Source organism: Schistocerca serialis, chromosome 3 (assembly GCF_023864345.2).
Source record: "Schistocerca serialis cubense isolate TAMUIC-IGC-003099 chromosome 3, iqSchSeri2.2, whole genome shotgun sequence".
NCBI lineage: Eukaryota > Metazoa > Arthropoda > Insecta > Orthoptera > Acrididae > Schistocerca > Schistocerca serialis.
In genome coordinates this window covers 883,199,538-883,226,198 of record NC_064640.1, presented here as the reverse complement: position 1 = coordinate 883,226,198, position 26,661 = coordinate 883,199,538, and the positions used below count along the sequence as shown (strand labels likewise).

Genomic DNA, 26,661 nt, shown 5'->3' with positions numbered 1-26,661 from the left:
CTGTATTCCATTTTGCTTGCTTCATTTGAAAACTCTGAACAACCTTTGTTTCTCTTAACTTATCTGGGTCCTGTCTTTTTTATTTTCTATTATGTAGTATACATGCGAAAATAAAATAAAAGGAAAGAAAAATACGCAGCACACCATCACTGAAGATGCTTTGTTGAAAAGAGAAAAATGTGTGTAGTGCACCACTCTCATAAATTTCAGTTCACATTAGATGGGGGAAAACAACTAAACAATAATTGTTGTGTAAAAAGAGATCCATTATGTATAATAGACATTACATTTGAAAAGGAAAATAAATGCAACTGTGTGAAAAAATCTTTTCTTAGACCGTATGTACATACTTACATTAGCTACATACTCGTATATTGTTCATAAACTGTTGACCTAAATCTCATGAAATTTTTGTGTTTCTGTTTAGGTATGAAGAAACGACATCTGCTGATTCCAGTACAACTATTATTGATGATGATTGTTTCTCTGTCAGTGTGTCTTCTGATACTTCACTGTAAGTGTTTGAACTGTTTAATGCTATATATTTTTAAAAAATCATACAAATTCAGAATGGCTCTATAAATAAAATGTAAAAAAAGCATAGTTTACCAATCTCCAGCATTCAGGGGGGTGAATTGGATCCACAACTGTATCTTCAATGAAAGAAATGGTTGGAATACCATTGCAAGTTGCATTAAGAAGTCTCCTTTATTTATTAATAGTGACTGGTTTTGAACTTGCGTCAGTTTTCAAACCTTTTGTATTCATAAGTGACTGAATATAGTTATATATGCATGTGTGGAACAACTGTAGCAAATAATTCAAATAGTAATAAATATACCGTAGCATACAGTAGACAAGTTGCAATGAACAGTGCGACAAGATGTGCTAACCATTCCTTTCATGAAAATACTGTGTTATCAGGGGTTGTTTCTTTGGTGTTATAGTGTGGAAATAGTCTTCAGTTAGTTTTTGGTCCTTGCTTGCAGTATTATTCTTCACACTTTTTATGTATATTTTGAGTTTGTGAACTACTCGACTTCAAGAACATACAAGTATATTGGGCAAAAAGTTAAAGACCCTACCTTTAGAATTCTGTATATTGGCTGTTTTGAGAAATGTTGCATCTGGAAAATACTTGGTCATCATTCTGGAAATGCCTACCTCAAAATGATTTGTGCATCTCAGGAATGATGATGAAATCACTGGGTGCCATTCTAGGAAAATGTGGGAGATGAGGTAAAATTTGATACTCCAAAGGAGCTGCATGTGTGAGACTGCTTTGTGCAGAATGAGCTGAAAGGTTGTCATGGAACAAACACCTCCCCCGGCAGCTTCCCACAACGCTTCATCTTTCCATTATCCATAATGGCACATTTTATGACCTGTCAGAGGCATTTGACTGTGTAAATCAAATTATCCATTTTAGTAACTTAGAATATTACACTGTACAGAAAGGTCACAAAATGGTTCAAATTGCATCTCTCTGATGGGAAAGTAAATGTGTCAGTAGGAAAGAGTCCTGTGTTAAGCTATCAGTCTTTGTTGAACTGGGAATTAATTACATATGGTATCCCAAAAATTTCCATCGGAGGGCCCTTACTTTCTCTTGCATATATTGATGAACTTCCGTCAATAACTTATATGCCAAGTTTGTTTTGTTTTCAGCTGATGCAGTCATTGCAATAATTTGCAAATTAGTAGTAGTAGTAGTAGTAGTAGTAGTAGTGAGCTTTGAAAAGGAATTTCCAGAAGTACAGGGTGATCAAAAAGTCAGTATAAATTTGAAAACTGAATAAATCGCGGAATAATGTAGATAGAGAGGTACAAATTGACACACATGCTTGGAATGACATGAGGTTTTATTAGAACCAAAAAAATACAAAAGTTCAAAAAATGTCCGAGAGATGGCGCTTCATCTGATCAGAATAGTAATAATTGGCATAGCAAAGTAAGACAAAGCAAAGATGATGTTCTTTACAGAAAATGCTCAATATGTCCACCATCGTTCCTCAGCAATAGCTGTAGTCGAGGCATAATGTTGTGAACAGCACTGTAAAGCATGTCCGGAGTTATGGTGAGGCATTGGCGTCGGATGTTGTCTTTCAGCATCCCTAGAGATGTCAGTCAATCACGATACACTTGCGATTTCAGGTAATCCCAAAGCCAATAATCACACGGACTGAGGTCTGGGGACCTGGGAGGCCAAGCATGACGAAAGTGGCAGCTGAGCACACGATCATCACCACATCACCAAACGACGCGCGCAAGAGATCTTTCACGCGTCTAGCAATACCTCTTCCCCCCCCCCCCCCCCCCCCCAATAAAACCCCATGTCATTCTAAGCACGTGTGTCAATTTTTACCTCTCTGTCTACATTATTCCATGGTTTATTAAGTTTTCAAATTTATACTGACTTTTTGATCACCCGGTATGTGTGTCTGTATCAACATCTCACAAAAACAGATGGATAACAGCAGGTATTAAGAAGTCCTCCCAAACACTTAAACACCTCAATTCCATGAAAAAGATTCGCAATGATCCAAAATTCTCAAATTTCTGTCATAGATACAAAAGATCTATAGGAAGGTGCTGATTGTTGCAAGAAAGTCATTTAATGACAAAATAATGTATAATGCAGAGAATAAAAGCGAAGCAGTCTGGGATGTTATAAAAAAGTATATGTGGATAGGCAAACAAACACAGAATAACATACTGCTAAGGGAGGGAGAAAAGGTAATAAATGATCCACAACACTTAGCAAACTATGTAAACGAGCATTTTTCAAGTATTGCAGAGAAGTTACAACAAAAATTCCCCAAAACAAATGCAACACCAGTAAATAACGTTGCACTTAATACAATGATGTTACTTTCAACCACAGAGAGTGAAGTCAATAAAACTGTTCAAAAACTAAAAAGTAAAAAGCCAGTAGGCTTAGATGAAGTACCAATGTGTGAACTGAAACAATGCAGAGGGATTATACAAGACCCCTTAACAAATATAATACATGAATCCTTCACATCGGGGACATTTCCAGAGCAGTTAAAACAGGCCAGAGTTGTACCTTTGCTTAAGAAAGGTAATGCAGAAGACATAGAAAATTACCGGCCCATTTCCCTGCTGTCAGCATTCTCAAAAAATAAAAGAAGAAATTATGAAAGACAGATTAATGAATTACCTGAATAAATACAATCTTTTAAGCAACTCACAGTTTGGTTTCCGAAGTGGCAAAAAATACAGAGTCAGCAGTAGTAGAATTCACAAAAGTTGTACTTGATGCTCTTGATAAAGATGAGTGTGTCAGGCATATTTTTGAATCTTTATAATGCCTTTGATACAGTCAACCACAAGATTCTATTAAATAAATTAGAAGCATTAGGAATAAGAGGGGTAGCTAATGACTGGTTTCGATCGTACCTAACAGATAGGGTACAAAGAGCGGAGATAACACACACTTCAAATATATCTAAACACTTGGTAAAACACTTATCAGAATCAAAAGACATTAATATAGGGATTCCGCAAGGTAGAATATTAGGACCAATACTGTACCTGATATACATAATTGACTTTCCCGGTAGTGTTACTCATGGTGAAAAAATTCCCTTCACTGATGACAGCAGTATTATAGTCACTGAGAAAACAAGAGAACTCCTTGCCGAGAAAGCAAATGAAATTTTCAAAGAAGTTTGATTGGTCAATAAGCAATAAAGTGACATTGAACATAAAGAAAACTAATGCCATGAATTTCAGTTTGAAGAGGAAAAATAACGATGTTAAATTAAATGTAGATGGCACCTCTATAGACTGTGTAACAAATGCAAAATTTCTAGGAATGAATATTGATTCTCAATTGAAGTGGTGTGAACACACAAAGGTACTTGCAAACAGAATGTCATCAGCATGTTATGCCCTTGGGATCCTATAGTCAGTGTGTAACATGCAGTGTCTTTTAGTTACATATTATCCATATGTACACTCAATTCTTAGTTATGGCATTCTTTTTTGGGGAACGAACACACAAAATCTGAACACAATTTTCAAACTCCAGAAAAGAGCCATAAGAATAATAACCAAAAATACTAGTCGAGCTCATTGTAAAGATATGTTCAAAACACTGGGGATTTTAACTGCTCTGTGTGAATACATTTACCAGTCAGTTGTACGCATCAAAAATAACATTGGTAATTACTGCACAAACAGCACTGTCCATAACCTTGCTACAAGGAATAGACTCAACTTACATTTACCAAGAAAACATAAACATAAAACTCAGAACAGCATTTTCTACCAAGGAATAAAACTGTACAATAAATTACCAAAAGAGATTAAAGAAATTCCAAAAATACACTTATTTAAAAAGGCAGTTAAAAAGTACATGTTATGCAATCCATTTTATACATTGGAGGATTACTTAGATAAAACAGAGTAGGCATTTGATAAAAAATGTTAAAACATCCAACATTCCACATAACACCTTCACTTTGTTTTTTTCCTTCATTTTTCCTTTCTATGCATAGCACAATACTAACACCTCTTCCTCTTTCTGAGCTCTACATCTCACTCATTATGAAGGAATTCTAACTCAGTTTTTCAGGACAGCAAATGGGAAGTTGCAGTACAGAAAATGGCCCAGAGATCACCAGTGTGTGTGTGTGTGTGTGTGTGTGTGTGTGTGTGTGTGTGCAGTGACTGATGGTGAGATATTAGTGAACAGTGTGGCATTACGTTATTTAATAAGTTATTTGTAAAAAAAAAAAGTATTGTATACCAGGAGTAAATCTAATGATTGTCTCTAACTAGAAGCCTGTAAATATATATATGTATACAAATTAGCTTATTTTAAAGTGGTCTAAACTTGTAAATAATTTGACATGTCCTACATCCTTGTAAAAAGAGATCTACAGATGAATAAAGCTGCTGCTGCTGATACTACTACTACTACTACTACTACTACTAAATTAAGAATAGTTTTGGAGAGATTGAAATTTTCATAGACGTTAATAAATGGCTACTAGACAATTCTGTGGCACTAAACTTTGAAAAGACATGCAGTTCAGAAGTCAGAGATTTCCTCCCAGTATATGTCTAAAATATCTCACACCCAATTTCACTTACAATCTGTAGAAAAAACACTAGCAGTTCTTTTTTAAATATGTTTTGTGTATACTTTGGTTACAATGGGTTCCACACCCTTGGAGGATCGGTTCACTAAGAATCCGTGGAAGAAAACATACATATAACCTAATCTTTACAAGACACACTAGTCACTGATATTCAACCCAAAGGTAGGTAATGACTGCTATTAATCACTTCTGTGAAAAAAACTAATGGGACTGAGATTGTATGGAGCCCAGACATTCAGTTATTGAGTGGCATCATTTCCATTTAGGATCATGGGGAAAATTTACATTTCAAACCATGTAGAAGATTTACATTATATTACTTTCAATTCCTTTCAACTACAGAAATTAGATTAAGAAGGCAAACATCTCAAGACTTGATTCTGATTGAAACTTGGAGGTGATTGACAGGTCCTCTCCAATACTTTTGTCACATTCAGAGTTGGATTTAGCGAATTTTACAAGTTTTAATGATTTTATCTTCTTGTCTACAAAATGTAACTATGCAAACATTTTTGGATTAAAAGGGATCACTCGCCAAAAAGCAGAAGTGTTGTGTCAATGATAGCACATACGAAAAAAAGAAGTCTGCTAGCTTTTGGACTAATTCTTTTTTGAGATAGAGAAGGAAACACACACACACACACACACACACACACACACACACACACACAGAGAGAGAGCCAGCTGGACAAACAATACCATGCTGCATTTCCGCAGGTGGAGTAGGTTGTGCTGGGGATAATATCAGGTGGGGTGGGTTGAGGGAGGGGGGGGGGGGGGGCGGAGGTGGAATGCAAGGAGTGGATTTTGGGGTGGGTGGCTAGTGTCTCGGATGGAGGCAGCTGGTTTGCCAGCTACAAAGACGGAAGGCAGGGGTGGGAGATAGGCGGGTTAGGAATGTGATGCACAATTGTCGGAACCAGTAGGGAGTGGTGCACACTGAAGGCCATGTGGGAAGCTGAATTGAGGAAAGGTTACAGGACAGAGGAAGGGGAACCTGGGGGGACAGCGGGTTACCGGGCATGGAGGACAGGATGTTTACGGAAGCAGAGTGTGTGTCGTAAGGATAACTCCCATCTAAGTATTCAGAGAAACTGGTGATCGAGACATGGATCCAAATGGCCTAGGTTGTGAAGCAGTATTGAAATCGAGCATGTTGTGCTCAGCTGCATGTTGTGCCACTGTTGTGGTTGTCATACTGACATAAAAGACTGTGCAGTGTTCACAGCAAGGTTGGTATGTGACAAGGCTGCTTTCACTAGCGGGAACAATCTATCCTCAGTCTCAAGCTGTGCTGTGCACCAATGAGGTGTGTGGCTGTTGAGGTAGAATAGTCATTAGTGGGTAAATTCTGGGGAAACTGCCACACCTCAGTTGTAAAAGGCTTACTGAGGCAAGTGGGGCTTTGTTTGGTAGGTCCCTTGGTTCCCTAGCTGCTTGTTTAACCGAGCTGGAACCCTGGAACTCAGACATATCAATTGCTAGCCTGATGTGTGTACCATCTGAGAATACTTGCGGCCACTCATCCAAACAAATGAGGGAAGCTAGTCATCCATATAACCAAGTTTTGTTTAGTAACTGAGCTCAAGGAGTCATAAATCGGAATGTGTGTGAACTGATCAAGAGGAAAGTGGTAACATTTTGAAAAGTGTCCCCCTTCTATATTCATAAAGGTGTAGAAGGGTTTGCTGGTACCTCAAAGTCTATGAAGCGGTTACAAAATGGTTCCTTACTGGTCAAGACTTAAGAGGACAAAGCAATTGGAACTACTTAGTAAGTCATAAAAATTGAGTGACTATGATGTAATTGTTGTGTTGCATTACTTCCTTAACTCCAGCAAGGGTGTTGTCACATGCTGTGATATTATGGATGATGACATTGCAGAGCTTCAACAAGAATGGGAATCATAGGGTTTATTGAATGTGGAGCAAAGGTTGTGAAGGAATAGTGGAGAAATTGAGAAGGCTGCCACCTTCATTGTGACCTTAAATTCTCCATTGCTGCCTGAAGAAATCATGGTGGGTTCGGACACATACCTAGCCCTATGTACCGCTACAAATGCCAGGGTTTTGGTCATTTAACGCAGAGTTGTGGAGGTAAAGCAACCTGCAGGAAGTGTGGAAAGGCAGTCCATGAAGTCAGGGAGCCACACACTGTGGAGCCAAGAATGCCCTGTTTTTGCTGAGGAATGCAAAATTCGGGAACAAAAGTGACTGAGCAGATCCCTTAAGCAGAAGCCAGACAGGAATACAAGGTGACGAAACCACCTTTCCTTGCCACTTCTTATTCTTCCATACTGCTAAAACGTGTTCCCAAGGTGAACACACATGGTGTCTGGCATACCACTATTCACCAACAGCACCTGTGCTTACACCTGTACTTGCCAAAGCAAAAACTTTAATGCACGTAGTGCACTGTGGGTTTCTAACACCATATTCCCCAAGGATTGGACACTTGAGGATCTGACACGCACAACAGACTTCATATTGGTGAATGTGCATCAAGCTACACATTTTAGCACTGCTACTGGATTCATTTGTGGCCATAGGCCTCTCCTCCTGCATGCCTGCCCTTACAAACACTGCTCAGTTGGGAGTGAATGATGGCCTTAATGGTAGTGACTAGTACGCTATCTGGATCCATCTGCCAATGGAGCAGATCCCGAAAGGAAGCCATAGAGATAGCTGTTCAGAAAGGCTAAATGGATGCTTTACAGGCAGTTAGCTGTTTTCAAGCAGTGTGATGGCATCCTGGACTGGGTGGATCACATTACAGTTGTGATTCACCATGCCACTAATGCAGCCATCCCAATGTCAGCAGGAGCACCTAGGGGGCAGTGTGTCCCTTGGTGGAATGATGATTGCCGTTCTGCAATCAGGAACAGGAGGGCTACTGTGCACAGATTCAGTCAGTGCTCCACAGATGTGAATCTTGCAACTTTTCAAATGAAGTGGGCAAAGGTGAAGAGAATAATGCAGGAGACTACGCAGAGGTCTTTTCAAAAGTTCTGAACTCCATTAAAATGTTCACATCTACAAGTAAAGTACGGGAAGCCATCAGGAGGACCTCAAGGTGCAACTCATGACTACCAGTAACAGCTGTACAAGAGCATGGGTATCTCCTAACATCACTGAGTGTCATTTTGAAGATAATGGCTGCATTTTATAAGTCCCTTATGGCCGAATCTAGCTGGGATTCAGCTTTCCGTTAATATTAGGAGAGACAGGAGAAGGCTGATTTTGATTACCATTCCTCTAACACTGAGGAATACAACGAGCCTTTTTGTCTGTGGGAAATGGATTCTGCATTGACAGTAGCTCGTGATGCTATACCCAGACACAACCTGATAACTTACAGCATATTGAAACAGTTGGATCCATGGTCGAAGCAGGTCCTCCTTCAGCTTTTGGATGAAATTTGGATGACGGAGACTTTGCCAACTTATGGAAAGAATCTATTTTAACCTAAATTTGAAAACTAGGGAAGGATCAGATGAACCCCGGTGGTTATCGTAACATTAGCCTGACAAGCTGCATATGAAAGGCAGTGGAGTGTGTGGTCAAGCATCTAGTGAGGGTTCAGGAGGTATCACATCACACTCAATAACCTGACTTTGCTCAAAGCAGCAATTTAACATGGTTTCCTCCATAAGCAACAGCTTATTGATGTCTTCTGGGATTTGGAAAGGGCCTACGATACTACCTGGTGGTGTAATACTTTGTTGCAGCCCTATCAGTGGAGGTTCCATAGATGTCTACCCACCTTCACACAGTCCTTTGTCTTGGACATTTTAGATACAAGGTTGAGAATGTCTTGCATGACCACTTTAAACAGAAGAATGGTGTCTCTCAAGGGAGTGTTTTAAGTGTCATAGCATTTGCCATTGCAATAAATATGGGACAATGCAGCGTCCAATACCATGTTCTTTGTATGCAGATGACTTCTCCATCTTCTGTGAGTCCTCCATCCTTGCAAAGCTCACTCAGCAATTGGCATTTGTGGGTCAGGCAAGTGGAGGAATGGTCTTATACCATTTTTAAATTCTCTTTGGAGAAAACTGTTTGTGTTTTTTAATTGCTCCCACTCTCCTTTTTAATATGCCTATTTTAAAACTGGGGGGGGGGGGGGGGGGGGGGAATGCAGTTCTCACTTTTAAGGAAAAGGTGAAGTATCTGGCCCTCACTTTTGACTAGAAGCTAACATGGCTGCCACACTTTAAAGAACTGAAACTGAGATATCTCAAGGCCTTAAACATCCTTAAACACAAATGTCATAGGTCTTGGAGAGCCAACAGGCCACATCTGCTCCAACTTTATAAGTTCTCCGTGCAACCCCAGCTTCAATACAGATGCCGGTTTTATGGATCAGGAAAGCCTTCATGCCTCAAAATGCTTGATGCTGTTCACCATGAGGTTAGTGGGCTGTCAGTAGGAGCTCATAACATGAGGCCAGTTGCTAGCCTGTGTGCAGAGGCTGGTGAACCTGTGCTGTCTATTCGACGTCTTCTCTTCATGGTACCCCAACCATATGGAGCTTTGTCCATTCCCAGATCACTAGCATCCAGCTTTGTTGCACAGCTGCCACTTGAATGACTGTTCAGTCGTCTTACACAGGCAATGAGGCCAAAATCTGTGTGAGAGAGAGCCTCAAATTAACATACGTGAGGAGCATTAGGGCCCAACCCCCTGGCTATTAAAGAGACTTTTAGAGTTAACTGCTTACAGGGAGAATTGTACCCCAGAATATATTTTTAAAATTAAATTTAATTAGATTTTACATCAGCATCCAGATTTTATTAGCGTTTACATAAATGTGTGTAAGCAGGGACATCTTTTCGGCTGCTCTGTCATGTGCCCCAACATTGTCCTCGGAGCAGTTTTCAGCTTATTACACAGAACTGTTTACAGTCCTGAGGGCACTGGAGCTGCTGAGATGGCACCATGACAAGAAATTCCTCATATGCTCAGATTTACAAAGTGCCCTTCTTGCTATTGGTCAGATGTAGCCAACAGATCGGGTGATGTAAGAAGTACAGGACACACTCCTTCTCTTGCAAAGCAGGATGACAAAATACTTTTCTACTGGATTCCAGGGCACATAGGGATTCAGGGAAACGAACTTGCTGATACGGCTGCCAACGGGGCTTTCTCCCTTCCACCTCCTGCTCACTGTTCAGTCCCCCTGCTGGCTATCACCTCATTTTTGTGCCTAAGAAGACCATGTGTTTGTGGGAGGCTCAGTGGCTAGAAGTGAGGAATAATAAATTATGTTCCGTAAAACCTTCAGTACGACTGTGGCTTACTTCCATCCAATCACAATTAATTTAAGAAGTAGCCCTAACGCAGCTTAGAGTGGGACATTGTCCATTTACACGTGGCTTTCATTTATGTCATGAGGAGACCCCAGAGTGTCACAGGTGTGGGACACAGCTGTGAATACAATATGTTTTAACTGAATGTCGGGATTTATTTGGGTTTCCCATAGGCTGCCCTCTATTTTAACTGATAATGAGACAAGTGTGGTTTGTGTTTTAAGCTTTTGTGTGATGTCCAGAATTCTTCGCAAAATATTGGATGATAGATTGTAATATGTCATAGAGTGGCTTGGTTACCCATTATTTCTAAGTAGTTATCCCACCTGTCATCTATCCCCTTTTGAACTGTGCCTGTACTGCTGTTTTTTTCTTGATTTTATGATGGTTTTTCTGATGCTGCTGCTAAGGCTCCTACTGGTGTACCCTGCATGGTGGATCCACCCTCACAGCAGGGTGAATGATGGGTCGTTAATGCGATTGTGTCACTCAAGGCGGAGGGCCAACATGGAGGCTGACCATCTGGCCTCACCTATTCACCCTGTGAGTGAAAAGGTAGCTGTTCCTTCAGCAAGATCCAAGCTGACACACATGGGCATAGGGTATCTAGTCGTCGGGAGCTCCAGTGTTTAGTGCATTAGGGAGCCCCTGAGGAAGATAGTGTTCATAGCTGGAAAGAAGGCCAATGTGCACTTGGTGCATCTGCCGGGGATTTTCATCAGAGGTGTAAAGGTGGCCTTGCCTGTGACTATGACGCGTGCAGGGTGCGGTCCTCTGCAAGTTGTGGCTCACATCAGCACCAAAAACACCTGTCGCATGCATTCTGAGCCCATCCTTAGTTCACAAAGGCTGCTGGCAGAGGTGGTGAAGTCTGCTGGTCTCATGCGCTAAGTGCAAGCAGAGTTTTTTGGTTAGTCAGTAGTTTGAGCTATTCAAATGAACTCGTCAGTCAATATGCGGAAAGGGAAGTTAGACCGCATTCATAGTAAAGATACTTATTGCCAAAATTTTATCAGTAACATATCGAAGTATTTGTAACAAAGTTCCCAAATTTACAGCCCTCTAGAAAAGCTCTCATGCTCCCATTATTATTGGGATTGAGAGCTGGCCGAAACCTGAAATAGAAAGCTCTAAGAGATTTAGCAAATCATGGAACATATATTGGAAAGACAGATTAGATGCCATACAAGGGGGGAGTATTCATTACAGTTGACAGAAGTATTGTCTCTAGTGAAGTCGAAGTTGAGTGTGACAGTGATGTTAATTGGTTGCGTATAACAAGTCTAGAGGAAATCATGTTAATTTTCAGGTGTTTTTACTGGCCACCTGATTCCACTGTGACAGTTCTAGAGTCATTGAAAGAAAGTCTACAGTCAGTATCGCGTAAATACCCAGATCATGCAATAGTAGTTGGAGGTGACTTTACCTACCGAGTACAGACTGAGATGTCTGTGAATTCATTGCGGGGACTACGTTCAGTCAGTCTTCTAAAGCACTTTTAAACACATTTTCTGTAAATTGTCTTGAGCAGCTAGTTAGGCCACCCACACACAATGGAAATATCTTAGGTGTTGTAGCTATAAACAGCATAGACCTTATTGGCAGCATCAGTATATAGTCAGGAATTAGTGATCATGGTGTCATTATAGCAACTGCAAGAACCCCTGTTAATGGCTCATTCATCCGAGAACCACATCTACTCCCTCCACGAGGTACTGTTACTTTGCAGTCCAACACCTAGAAGAGCATTCCAGACATCACTTCCATAAATTGCCAAACCTGGTGACATCCTTCTCTCGCCTTGGGGCACCACTATCCATCAGCACCCATCCTAATCACAATGAACCTCTTCCTCAACCCCCCCCCCCCCCATAACATACAGACCCTGTGTAGCTGACATCTTCAATTTACCACATCCTCAAAAACTTACTACCAACACCCCACAAAACCCAGAACTCAAAACATTGGTGCTAACCTTTCCACCATAAACCTCAGTCCCACAGAAGTTTGTCTTATCCAAAGGCCTCGCCTTCAGACCCACACCTAATTTCAACCATGCTGGAGCCTTCAAAGACCTGCTCTTCTTCTCCGTATTCCTGTAGTGGAAACACTTAAGTGCTAAAAGTCCCTCCAACCAAAGCTAACCTAGTCTCAACACTGAACCTTGCCACTCCCAGTTCACATCATCATCCAACAGTGTTCTTTCCACCTCCCACCTAATCACCCCCTGGTCACCTCTCAGGATTTTCTTACCTGCATCTTGGCCTTACCATCCTACCCCAGGTCCTTTCCTAACAACACTAGCCTTTCAGCAGAAGAAAGGACATCCATACACACAGTGAAAACAGTTCATGACCTAATCATCCACGAGTCACAGCCTCTGCTTATAACTTTTGCCATGCTGATCCCATCCCAGAAGTCGAATATAACCTTCAATCTGTACTAAAATCCATAGGCCCTTCCTGGACGCCCCATTGTAAATGCTTATTGTGTTCCCACTGAAAGAATTTCCACTCTTGTTGACCAACACCTCCAACCAACTGCGTGAAACGTAGCCTATCACATCAAAGATACTAAATACTACCTTCATATTCATCACAGTTGATGCCACATACCTATACATTAAAATCCCTTGTGCTCATAGCCTTGCCACTATCAAATACTATCTCGTCCAATGTCTTTCAGGCTCCAAACACACCACCTCATTCTTTACACACCTTACCAACTATATCCTGACTCACAGCCCAGTATGCTGAGGGTCTCACAATGACCTTCACAGACAGGCACTAGCCTTCCCTCCCCTGCCCTCCACATATAGTCCACAGACAGATTGCCTGTACCATATCCCCACACCACCCCAATCCCCACACCACCCCAAAGAATCAGTTGAAGTGCAGGTCCTCCCCCTTGTCACCTAGTATCAACCTGGACTGGAACAACTGAACCATATCATTTGTCAGGGCTTTGATTCTCTTATTCTGCCCTGAAATGAAGGACATTCTACCTAACCTTCCAAGTGGTGTTATGTTACCCACGTCACCTACACATCATCATAGTCCATCCCCATGTCATTCCTACTCCCCATCCCTTGCTACAGGGATTATACCCTTTTGGTAAACCAAGATACAAGACTTGGCCCATCCACCCCCCCCCCCCCCCACCCACCTCACCCTCTGGCCCCCCAGTGCCTCCTGTTCCGGTCCTTTCACAGGCTTATCCTACACCATCAGAGGCCAGGCCACTTGTGAAAGCAACCTTGTCATATACAAACTCTGCAGCAAATACATGCACAGCTTTTTATGTTAGTATGACTACCAACCAGCTGTCCACTGGGATGAGTGGCCATCGCCAAACTGTCGCCAAGAACAAAGTTGACCACCTGTTGGCTCAACATGCAGCTGAGCATAACATGCTGAATTTCAATACTATGTCAGAAACTGGGCCATCTGAATTTGTGCCTCTGCCACCAGTGTTTCTGAATTACACAAATGGGAATTATCTTTACAACACACCCTCTGCTCTTGTTATCATCCTGACTTCAGTGTGCAGTAACTTGCTGTCCCCCAAGCTTCCCCTTGCTTTGCTCTGTAACCCCCTCCCAGTTCGTGTCTCCATGTCATCTTCAGTGTGCAGTGCTCCCCACTGGCTCCAACAACTGTGCACCCCACCTGCCTGCCTCCTCTCCCTTTCGTATTCCTGGCCGGCGAACCAGCTGCATCCCTGCAAGCCACTAGCCACCCATCACCAGTCCCACTCCCTGCCTCCTGCCTCTTTCCCCCTTACCACCCCAACGCTACCCCCACCATAACCTAGTCCACACAGTTTGGTACTGTTTGTCCAGCTGGCACCATGTAGGGGTGTATGCACGTTCTCACAAGTAATATGAAAAATTTTAACTGAACTGCCCTATCTAAAATTAGAATTTTCTTATACTTTCGCAAACGACATACGTTTCTGACTAAGTTTATTCTTGTTATGAAACCAACTACCTCTATTTCATTTTTTCATCCTACTACTTTGGTGAGCTTCCATGCAGTTTTCCGGATCTTTCTAATCACTTTCATTTCTTTATAAGCTCAGTGAACTAAATATTTTTCACTAACTTTAAAGAGAACACAGGTTGCTTTGAAATGCTGTGGATGGTCTATAACTGATACCAGGTGGTCATAGACCCTCCACCACTTTCATAATACATGCCAGTGAAGTGGTCTGTTCAGTGGTTAGTCATAAAGTTGTAATTATTTTTTCAAACAATAGAAAATCCTGGATGGAATAATGACATTATTATGAAAAGGATAGATTGCTACTCATCATATAGCAGAGATGTTGTGTCGCAGATAGACACAACAGAAAGACTGTTAAACAAGAAAACTTTCAGCCAAAAAGGCCTTCGTGTGTGTGTGTGTGTGTGTGTGTGTGTGTGTGTGTGTGTTGTTTTGTTTTGTTTTGATTTGTTTTGTTTAATTCTGATGAAGGCCTTTTTGGCCAAAAGGTTATTTACTTGATAGTCTATGTGTGACTCAATATCTCCGCTGTATGGTGAATAGCAAGCCATCCTTTTCATAATAATTAGACACGCCCTCACTATTCCAAATTTTAGAAGAGAGGGGATTAGATCCCAAAACAAGAGAAATCATAAAACAAACACTAATTAGCACAAAATCTAAAGTAAAATTTATGGGGGAGGTCTCAGAAACCTTCGACATTCAAACAAGTGTGAGACAAGGTGATGGACTCTCTCCTATTCTGTTCAAAATAGTTATAGGCAATGTTATGGAAGTATGGGAGAAAGAACTCAAGAAATGTGAGGTTTGCATGCCAGTCTGACTGGGCGTTGCCAAAAATAACCTCTACATACCATATCTTGCTTTTGCGGATGACCTAGCGATGCTAACAGAGGATGAGCAGACTGCAGTCAAACAGCTAGAAATATTCAAAGAATGTGCAGAAAAAGTATGTTTACAAATTTCATTTGAGAAAACTGAATTCTTTTGTTCAAAAACAGAAAATAAAAGCTTGAAAACAAAATATGTTAAAATTGACAGGGTTCCATAGTTTAAATACTTTGGAGAATTCATCGAACTGACAGGTATTGAAAAAATCTCGCCGCTAAATAACCTCCAAAAAATTAAAGAAGGAGCACGTTTACGGCAAAACCTCTACAACAAAAAATCCATATCAAAAGGGGCAAAAATTCGACACTACAGTACTGTCATAAAACCAGCAACCCTCGATGCAAGTGAAACACTAACCCTTAACAGAAAACAACTTGAAGACATCAAGAAAGAAGAGAGGAAGATCATCAGGTAAATTCTAGGACAAAGACCTAACCAAGATGGTTATAGGCTACAATCAGTTAAAACAACAGAAAAGTTTTCAAACATCGAAACTGATATTAGGAAAAGGCAAATGAAATTCTTTGGTCATCTCAGCTAACTACCAGAAGAGTGATTGATGAAGAGAATAATAGATTATGTAACCTCACGTAAGAATCCCACACCTTGGCTAGACGAAATTCGAAAGGGCCTAAATAATGCAAACATAAGACCAACTGACATTCTATAAAGAGACACCTTCAGAAAGAAAGTAGACAAATGGAAAGTTATATCAGAGCAACCAAAAGAAAAACAGTACATACCAAAGTGGTCAGATGAGCATAAACAAGCCTTTTTGGAAAGAATGAAAGCGTACTGGAAGAACAAAAAGACTTCAGAGAATAATTGATTGAATTATTTGCTTAACGTCTTCCATTTCTGGGGAGAATTCACCAGTAATAACAATAATAATAATAATAATAATAATTATTATTATTATTATTATTATTATTAATTTTTTGTTTGTTTTTCAGTTATCGTCATGCATATAAATGAATATCCAGTGATGTGATTTCTATCAGCCCACTGCTATGCAACCCCTCATGACAAAGCTTTCATATGGGTTTCCTAATCACTTTGCAGTACGGTTGTGTGATTATGCTAAATTGGTACCAGAGGATACCACCAAGGACCAATGATCCATACGGCAATAACTGCAAATGTAAATTAATACTACAGTATTGCAAACATTGGGAAACATGTTACTAGTGATGAGGCAGTCCTTAACACTTGCAAAATCAGTTTTTCATATGCTTAGGCTGCAGTCAGAGTGTCACCGATGACGGTCACTAAACATCATTCCCAGAGATTACCCAGTAACATCAGCTGACAGCTTAGTCATAGTGCGTCTGATCTCCTTTGTCAATTTTTGCCAGGGAAGAGGTGATTACAACCTATTCTGTCAAGGAGGTTAGAATCTATTTTAATATAGTGAGTCCTATACTCTTTTTTTCCGTTATTGGAGTAACGAGATGAGTTTTATAAATATGAGACAAAGAAAGATTTCCTATTATATACCAGAGATGATTTATGAAAACATTGAAATCCAAGATTACAAACATTTGGCAAAACTTCAAATACACCCAGCAAAACAAACTTAACCTTCAATGTCTGTCATGCAGTATATGTGTGAAACACAAATATAGATTTTTTTAATAAGATACTCTGAACATCTAGAGCACTGAAAAGTGAAAAGAAGTAAATCACATTTGTGCAAATTCAAGCTTTGAAATTGACATACACCACCCTTCTCACTTCGACACATATTTTTTGTGGTTACGATCTAGGCTTAAAATTTGCCTTCTCAGATTTCACCTATGTTGCAGATGACATGCTGCATTTTAATTATAAACATGAGACTGAGATGGTGTGGCAGCCATAGAGCATGTGTAGTGTAATATAAGGTAATGTGCAATTAATTTTGAAAATTATTATTAAATTTTTAAGTTGTTTGAAACTTTCACTTTCCAGGAAAGTTGCGATTTCAGACCATAGATTTTGAGACATATCCCTGTTGTTATATTTCTCATGCTCAGGACACTACAAAATCTTTCTTCACATACCAAACTTGAGAGTTTCTCACAATCCACGTTTTGCCTGTGTGAACATTGCATGATTTGACTGAAGAAAACAAACTGATTTATATTCAGCCAACTGTTGTCTAAAGCCTGTATGTTAGAGCATCAAAATGGGTTGCACTGAGACAATGCACATTCTAGCATACTGATTTTGAAAATATTGGCCGTCTTCAGTTGAAGCTGTTCATTGCGAAATCTCCTGATGTTGGTGCTATTGTGACTGCAGCCTTATTGACATTTCAAATATGTTACTACTCCGGTTATGATATGCTAAAGTAGCAGAGATGGATGGGCCTGTAATTCTATCACATGAATCATTCAGGGTGCATAGTCACAGCTATTATCATCGTTATTATTATTATTATTATTACAAGAGATTACTAGCATACGTACTCATGATACTCTATGATAAATCAAAGTATTCTTGCTCTTTATTAGATCTGTTGCATTTCAGCACCATTTCAGTTCCATTGCAGATACTAAAATTCTGTAAGCAAATGGGCTGTACCTTCGTAGTACAGTTCAGTACTGACTTCACCACAGAAGGCACAAAAGACGAAATCGAAACAAGTATATTTGTCTTAGAGTTCAGTCCCAGTATACTCATCAGGTACAAAGCTGCTGCAAGTGGTTACAGAAAAGGGACAACTGGCAGTCCACATGGGGTGCAACAGCTCAAGTTCTACAGTGTCACAAACTCACAGGGCATATTTTATAAAACTGAAATCATGAACAGGTGACGTATTTTATTCAGGTCATTGCAGAACTTTGGATAGTAGAGTTTAACATAAATTTGAGAACTGATGATGGTTTGTTCAGTATATAATACAAGGAATTAATCTTACTTCTAATATTTTTGTATTTTGCTTGGGATTTATGTTGTTTTACTGTTGTTGCTATTGTTATGTTCAGCTGAAACAGACAGCATAGAAACCCACCGTAAGAAACATAATAAATACGTCCTTTGGATCCAGTATTTTTTTATCGTACCTAAAGCATACACGAGTTGTGCCATTATTATAGTTAGTTATATGTTCCATAGATCATTTGAAATGATGTGGAACTAATCAGTTTACAGGATATTTATACATGATTCATGTTAGCATTAATGAACACATGCTGGCAACCAGTTTTTAAGTAGAAATTCATCACTGGAATAGGAGGAGTTGTGCAGGAGAAATGGTTTTAAATTACATTTAAAATTTGCTTCATACCCGTCACACACTTTGTTATTGACCAAATAATAAAAACATTTTTGTTGCTGTGCATTGAACTCCTTTCTAAGCCTCTGACAGCTTTAATAGTGGGTAATCATTTTTCTGTCTAGTGTTGTAGGCATGGACATCACTGTTCTTTTGAAATTGTGATGTATTATTTATGCTGAATTTCATTAGTGAATATGTGTATTGTCACAGTGCAGTTACAATGCGTAGCTCCCTGAAGAGCTACACGACATCCATGGGTGAACACCGCAATTCCATTTTCATGGAACCATGTAATAATTCTTTGGAAAACATCATTTACCATCTCTTCTGTTACTTTCTCTCCAATGGGATTTATTATAAAACTAGTATTGTCAGCAAATAGTACCAATTTTGCTTGAATGTTAAGTGGGAGGTCATTCACGTATATCATAAATAGGAGTGGACCCAAAATTGAACCCTGTAGGACTCCATTTGTGATCTCTTCCGCCCCCTCTCCCTCCCCCCCCCCCCTTTCCAAGATAAATAAATAAAAATTGTAATAATAATAATTCTACCTTTCCAACTTTGTCTGAATTAGTCAACATAATCTTTTGCATTCCTTTTCTTAAGTGTGATTCAAACCAGCTGTGCATAAAGCCATCAGTTCCGTAAGACTTCAGTTTTTCTAAGGGAGTAACATGAATGCCACTTGGCGATATTTTCTTATTTAAGGCTTGTACTATTTGATGATTAGTGGATGTATAAAGAGCATTTTCAGTTGAGTAACATTTCTGAAATCAAGCTGTGATATTCCAAGCAAATTGTTTCCACTTAATTGTGAGACTGCTCTTGAGTACATCAGTTTCTCAAATATTTTGGAAAAATATATCAGTAAGGAAATTGGACAATAATTGTTTAAGTCTGTCTTGTCACCTTTGTTATGAAGGGATTTAACAGTTGCATATTTCAACCTGTCTGGAAAAATTGTCTGTGCCAGTGATGCATTGCATATATCACAAAGGACATTACTTATTAAGTTGGAACAACTTTTCAGAATTCTGTCTGAAATTCCATCAATCCACATGAGCCTTTTTTTTTTAAAAAAAAAATATTGTAATTCTATTAATCTCATTGTGAAATGACATTTTTGATATATTCCCATGCTTCTTCAACTGAACCATTTAATCCTATGTTTGATGCTACATTTAGAAAGCGATTGTTAAAAGGACTTCCAACATGTGAATTATCAGTCACAACGTTATCGTTTAGTTTAATTGTTATGGAATCTTGCACACTGATGGGCTACCCTGTCTCCTGTTTGATAATGTCCCGTATATCATGAAACCTCCCTTTTACATTTTTCCATGGACTGAACCAAAAAAGTGTAAAATGCAGGAAAATGTAAAATAAGGGAAGCACAGGAAATGCGACAAGCAAAAATGAATAAATTACTCTTACTGTCATTCTTACTATAGTTTGAAATTAAAACAAATCAAATTTTGCCTATTTAAAAAAAATCTGAAATAATTGATTGTGTTTGTTTCTTTCTTGCAGCAGTTAGCTATAATTGTCTCCCCACAGTATACAAAGCATGAAACACATTATCAAATCCTAATGCACTACCAATATAGTGCCTCAAAATGTAAATAGCTTCCATAGATTCTCTACTGCTTGGCGCGACTGGTTCTTCATCACAATCATCATCCTCCTCTTCATCAATCACCTCTCTCTTCCCTTCTTCAAAATGTTTGGTAATTATGCTGTCTACTTTTGACACCTCTGAAGTATGACTGAAGCCTCAACACTAGCATACTTTTCAAATGTAGATGATGTGCCTATCACAGAAAAATCTTTAGGCTCTTCCGGTGGTTCCTGTGTGTTTTCTGGGAACTTAGATCCTTCTTTCATGAAACAATTCAAGAGAGTTATAGGAGTCGCATCTGTCCATGATTTGCTACATAATACATAGCATCCAAAAGCGATATGGTCATAGATTTTGAGTCCATGCCATTATCATGCATAAATACAGCCTTCTGGAGAAGCAATTTTCTAGGTTTCCATTAAAATGAGTGGATGATTCCCAGATCTAACGTTTGAAGCTCACTCGCACAGTTAAGAGACAGGAACACTAACTTAATATATAATAATAATAACTGAGCTGCAGATTGTCAGGCTGTGCTGGAGATATGTTATATAGCAGAATTATTTTCATATTTTATGCCCACATTTCAGCATCCAGTGCATGCATGTTGAAGGTGAAGATGGAATTGGTCATCCATGCAGTGCTGTTAAAATCCTAATTAGTGGGCAGAGTCCTCACATTTTTGAAACACATTGGCTTTTTAAATGTAACAATTACCAAAGGAGGTAATTTTCAGACCCATCAGCATTAACCATAAGTAAAATAGTTATCCTCTGATTACTCAGTTTCCCATTGTGGCATTTCTCACCTGTAAAACATAATATCTTATTTGCTAATATGTTATAAAGAAGACCAGTTTTATTAACTTTAAAAATATTTTTGGATCGTACTTTTTGAAGATTTTTGCAATTCTGTTTTTCCATTGATCCACATTGTCACTATCAACATACTTTCACCACACAATTGATTGTAAACAATGTCACAAGAAGTTTTAAATTAATCAATCCAACCATTTTATACTGCGAAGTTAGTGATCCCCATTTTTGCAGCACACTGAAGCGTCGTTTCTCTCAAAATGTTACCATGAAGTGGAATTCCCAATGCTTCCATGCTAACAGATAACTCTTCAATGAATTTACCCAAACAATCATGTGCCGATGACCAAATGTATTTATGCTTTTTTGCCATAGAACTTGACTGTCTCGCATTGGCTTCAGTGTTGGGCCAATTTCTCACAATCATGTTCAGGGTAGAAGTGGGAAGTCCTAGGTCCTTCCCTAACTGAACTCACGATGCAGCATGCAGTTCTGCATGTTGTAGAATCGTCATTTTTTCTTTTTTCTTCCTCAGAAATACTTTTCCTATCTTTTATTATCATTTCACTTGTAGGCACCGATTAAAGTTACTCCAGAGTGTGACCTTTACGAACACAGTAAAACAGGGATTTTGCTTGGCATGGATTCTTCAATGGATTCATGTGGCACCACATGTCTGTGCACGTGTCAAGCATCAAGCAATTCCCGCAAATTACGAGATGGTGGTTTATGGGCATGCAGTTGACATCTGATAAGTGTTCCAAAGAATACATATCAGACAAATCTACTGGCCAAGACATCAATGTGAGTTCACTGTAATGCCCCTCAAACCACTGTGCACAATTCTGACCTTGCAACATGGACAGTTACCCTGCTGGAAGATGTCATTGCCTTAGGGGGAGACTTCAAGCATGAGGTGTGATGCAGGTGTTCCACTGTAATGTTCACACAGTTCACTGCTGTTATGATGCCTTCAGTTACCACCACAGATCCCATGGAAGTCCAACTCATTGTACCCTGTAGCATAATTCTGCTGTCACCGGCCTGCATCTGTGGTGAAGTGCATGTTTCATGCAGCCATTTGCCTGGATGAAGGTGTGTAAGGACCAAACCATCGATCTGGTGTAACAAGAAATGTGATTCATTTGACAGACAATACATTTCTATTGATTCACGATGAAAACTCTGTGATGCTGTACCCACTGCTACCATAACTGATGATGATGTCGGGTCAACACAGGAACATACAGGGGTCGTGTGATGTGGACCTCCATGTTCAACAGTGGCCTGTGAACAGTGTGTTCTGAAACACTTATGCCTGCAACAGCATTGTTCTCTGTTATCAGATCTGCCACTGATTGCTGCCTATCCAGGATTACACATTTACCACTGCATTTACCTCTACGTTTTGTGATGAGATGTCCCACACCATATGGCCTATTTATTATTTCACTATCCTTCAATTACTTTCCATAGGTGCTCACGACAGTAATATGCTGACAGGTGACCAGCTTCGCTGTTACAGAGATTCTCATTTCCAGGCAGAGCGCCACAACAATGTGCCCTGTATCAAAACTGCTTATACTACTATTTTCACTGCAATAACTGCCCATTTGTCTTTCTGCTGCTTACATTCTTTTCTTACTGTATCATGTGCCCGAGGCACCACTGGAAGGCTTTCAGCTGTGCAGTGGACGGGGTCATAATGTTTTGTCTGATCATTGTAAATTTTACCCCCTACTGTTAGTGAAATTTAATCAAATAGTGCATTTTGACCAGAATTCGTAATTAAATATGCAGTAACCATTTTTATCTTTTAGCAACAAGATTATTTCTTGCCTAGTTCTTGTCATGACATGTTGGCACGATTTGGAACATCCCCTGTCGAACGTCTTCTGTTTTCATTTGCGCCAGCTTAAATGATGTGATGGTAATGACTGGTAACAACCAACATTCTGCTCATTGCATTGTGTTACAACTACTTTAATTTAATTTCATAGTCATTTATAAAAATAAACACTGCCTTTGAAGACAGCTGTCTCTATAGTAGGCTTCCACTAATCATTGTTACTTCCATGTAAAATACACTAGTCTGTACTAGGTGCGCGATTTTACGTTGTACGACCTGACGTCAGGCATAAACGTTCCTCCTCAAGATGCTCTGTAGTATGACGATGATTTCCACCCTCTTTCTCACCCAGGACATCCCTGAACAGTTCCTTGTAGGCAACAAGCTGTAGATTTCATGCCTATTGTTCTCTGTTTACGAAGAGTGCCAGCTTTAGTATTTCTACTAATATTGTGTCACAAGTTTTATAATGATTATCAGTTAAAAGTCTCACATTAGAGGACGAATATTATTTTAATGTGGTTTCGCAAAAGACTTTTGCTTCCTTGTTTCATTTACACCATTGGATATGATCGGAACAACGAAGGAAACGTGTGTGTGTGTGTGTGTGTGTGTGTGTGTGTGTGTGTGTGTGTGTGTGTGTGTTTTGATTTGTATCCTCATAGTGGCACTACTAGCACCAATTTTATACCATTGATGTCAAATTTCAATAGAAACCATCTCTCAGATATAGAAACACGCCTGCAAACTTCGTTTTATGTGGCATTGTAATTGTTTTTTCTTTCTTCCTGTAATGAATTTTTTCATTAAAAATATGTCTTGTTTTCAGACCAACAGCTCAGTTCATGGAATCAGTACTAGAAATAAGAATAATCTTCAAATTAAAAGTCACTTTCTTTGTTCCAGAAAGGTGTCCATTATTCAGGAACAATCATTTTCAGTATCTTGTCATCAGCCATAAAAAGTGTCACTTGTAATAAAAGCCATTATAGAGGAGTCTAAAGTATTCATTTGTGACCAACTCTTACTCCATTGATTAATTTCTTAGTAGAATCAACTGATGTTTGTGTGTTACTAATAATATCAAAAAATGCCATTATTAATACCACCTGACTTCAGTACAGATTCAGTGCAGTAATGCAATGGTTGTAAATAAGTGTTGCAAAACTATTTTTTTATTTGATGATGCCTGGCTACTAAAATAATGTAACAGTGATCCTAAACACCTCAGCGTATTGAACATTTGCATGTTTTGTGACAAGTTATCTATTAGCTTTTAAGTAGAAATGTATTTATGATTTTTATCAATTTATTCCACATAAGTGAGGACTGCTTCCTTGGGCTCTACATAATGTATATGAGCATATTTGTTTTTCATTGTAATTATTTATTGTGTATTCTTCTTTTTATACCTTCTACGTCCTGGAAGATCTCACTGTGGATCTATTGGAAAGGAAATCTAATCTAACAGAAAATGAGTGGTTGCAGTCCTACCTGGAACATAGGGTACAAAAGGTAGAGATAGTTAACACATCTAATGACTATAAATTTTTAGTAAAACAGTTGTCAGACAAAACACACACAAACATAGGTGTGCTTCAGGGTAGTGTATTTAGCCTGTCTCTCTCTCTCTCTCTCTCTCTCTCTCTCTCTCTCTCTCTCTCTCTCACACACACACACACACACACACACACACACACACACACACAAACCAACTTTCCAGAGAGCATACTTTGCTGATGGCGGCAACACCATAGTCTGTGATAAAGCACCAAAACTCCTAATAGAAAGGCAAATGATACCCTCAAAGATGTTTTTGCAGGTGGACAGTATATAATAAATTAACTTTGAGCAGAAAGAAAATAAACAGTATGAACTTCATCATGTAGAGGGTAAATCACTATCACATTAAGTATAGATGAAATGAACACAAAGTTCTTAGGGATGAATACTGAGTGTCAGTTGACGTGGAATGAACACACAGACATACCGGCAAATGAGGAGGAAAATTTTGAGAATGTGAGAGCATTGCTGACTCTTAGAATTAAAAACTGATATTGCAAGAGGATTTGAAAAACAAATTGACCAATAAAATTTGGAATAGCGAGATTTTTTTGTAACAGGGTAATGAACAATACCTTTGGAAAACTTTATTACACAGAAAAAGATTTTGCAAGCTGAAAGTCTCTGTGGATAGTAATTTTTTCATTGAAAGGGCAACAGAAAGACAGGACTAGAAATTATAATGCACATTGTTAAAGGTGCTGCCTTCATTGTTGGAGGTTAGTGAAAAAGCACTGAGGACTGCAAAGAAAAGGATAATTGTGAAAATATTTATTTTTATAGCCCTACTGAGGACTTGATTGCTGTCTAAATATTATTTTTCTTCTTCCTAATAAGCATAGTTTAGACTTTCCTCTATACCTTGGTGATTTCTGGTAATGTTTATTTTCAGGAGACGAGAGAAGTTACAGACAGTGCGCAGCTTGTTCTACACTGCTTACTGTTCAACAATTGGGTTTAAATTCAAGAATGGTTCAGATTCTGGACTTGGAAGTCTTTTAGGTAACATTGCTGAAAAGGTGGGGATTTTGTCTGCACAAAGGACGTCACTCTGATGGTGATTATATTTTTGTTTTCAATTTGTTTAATAAATAAAGTCTGAAAGAAGAGACATTATTCAATGTGAGACTGCAACAAGTGATAATATACATTTGTATACATAGACATATATATTATATATTTTTATATTTGTTGTGCGGGTAGAGTACACGTTCTAAAATGGAAATGTGGTATGATTTTCTCAACAAAAAAATTGTTATGGGAAATTCATATGACACCAGAGGGGTTGTGCATCTCATTTACTCACATGACCATCAGAAACCAGAGATTAAATTTTGAATGTTTTATGCATTTACTCTATGAAGACCTTTGCTGAAATATAGCAGTCCTTTTTCACTCCTTCACTGTGTTGTCTCTTTCTGTTTCGATATGATTGAGTCACACATCTGACTTGTCAAGTATGACAAACTGTGATCATATACAGGTCATTTAGGTCTTCAAGTGATATTAGTATGTATTTTATATTTCAATGTTGTGTATTTTTACGTAACATAATTGGTGTTCACAGATACTGCCATAATAATAATTATTATTATTTTTCTTTTCATGGAGTGAATGGATTATAAGAACACACATTTAGAACTGTTGCCAATGATAAAATAAAAGCTTTAAATTGGTATGTCAAGATTTATATTAGTTAAGTACCTTAAGCAGAATTTTATTCACATTTGTTTTTGTGCTTTATGATACCAACAAAAGAAACACAAATTATTAATCCTGAACTTAGCAAAAGGAGCAATATGAACTCTTTTTTTTTTTTTTTTTCACTGCATTATAAGAAATCAATTAATTAGTTGTGTTAAGACTGTCAGTATCCCAAACAGTTAAGATTGGACATAGTTCCTAATGAACAATAAGCAACTAAATGTACACTCACAATAAGATTTGTTGTTATTACAAGAGTTTATTTAAAGTAAACTGTATTAAATTGTGCGTTATTATACCTCATTTTAAATTATAATATCTAAATTGGCACATTAACCATAGTCTGTTACTTACAGTGCACCATCTGAAAATTTTGTGTTTTTACTAGTACAGTTTTAAAAGCTGTCTCTCTACTTTTGTATAATATTTTGATGGGTAAAGATGTTCACTCATTAATTGTCTGGATATATTTAAGCTGAAGAGTAGTTAGTTCTATATACTTAATGCCCTTT

General features: G+C 38.7%; 1 protein-coding gene across 2 annotated transcripts in view; it reads left to right on the top strand.

The window, feature by feature from the left end:
- Positions 1–26,380, top strand: part of LOC126471111 (myotubularin-related protein 14) — a 150,443-nt gene extending 124,063 nt beyond the window's left edge. For both annotated transcript variants that reach the window (XM_050099192.1, XM_050099193.1), the window contains exons 9-10: positions 428–514; positions 25,338–26,380. In XM_050099192.1, the coding sequence (XP_049955149.1) occupies positions 428–514; positions 25,338–25,500 (250 nt within the window). In that variant the 3' untranslated portion in view covers positions 25,501–26,380. The remainder of the gene's footprint in view (positions 1–427; positions 515–25,337) is intronic.
- The last annotated feature ends 281 nt before the right edge of the window (positions 26,381–26,661 follow it).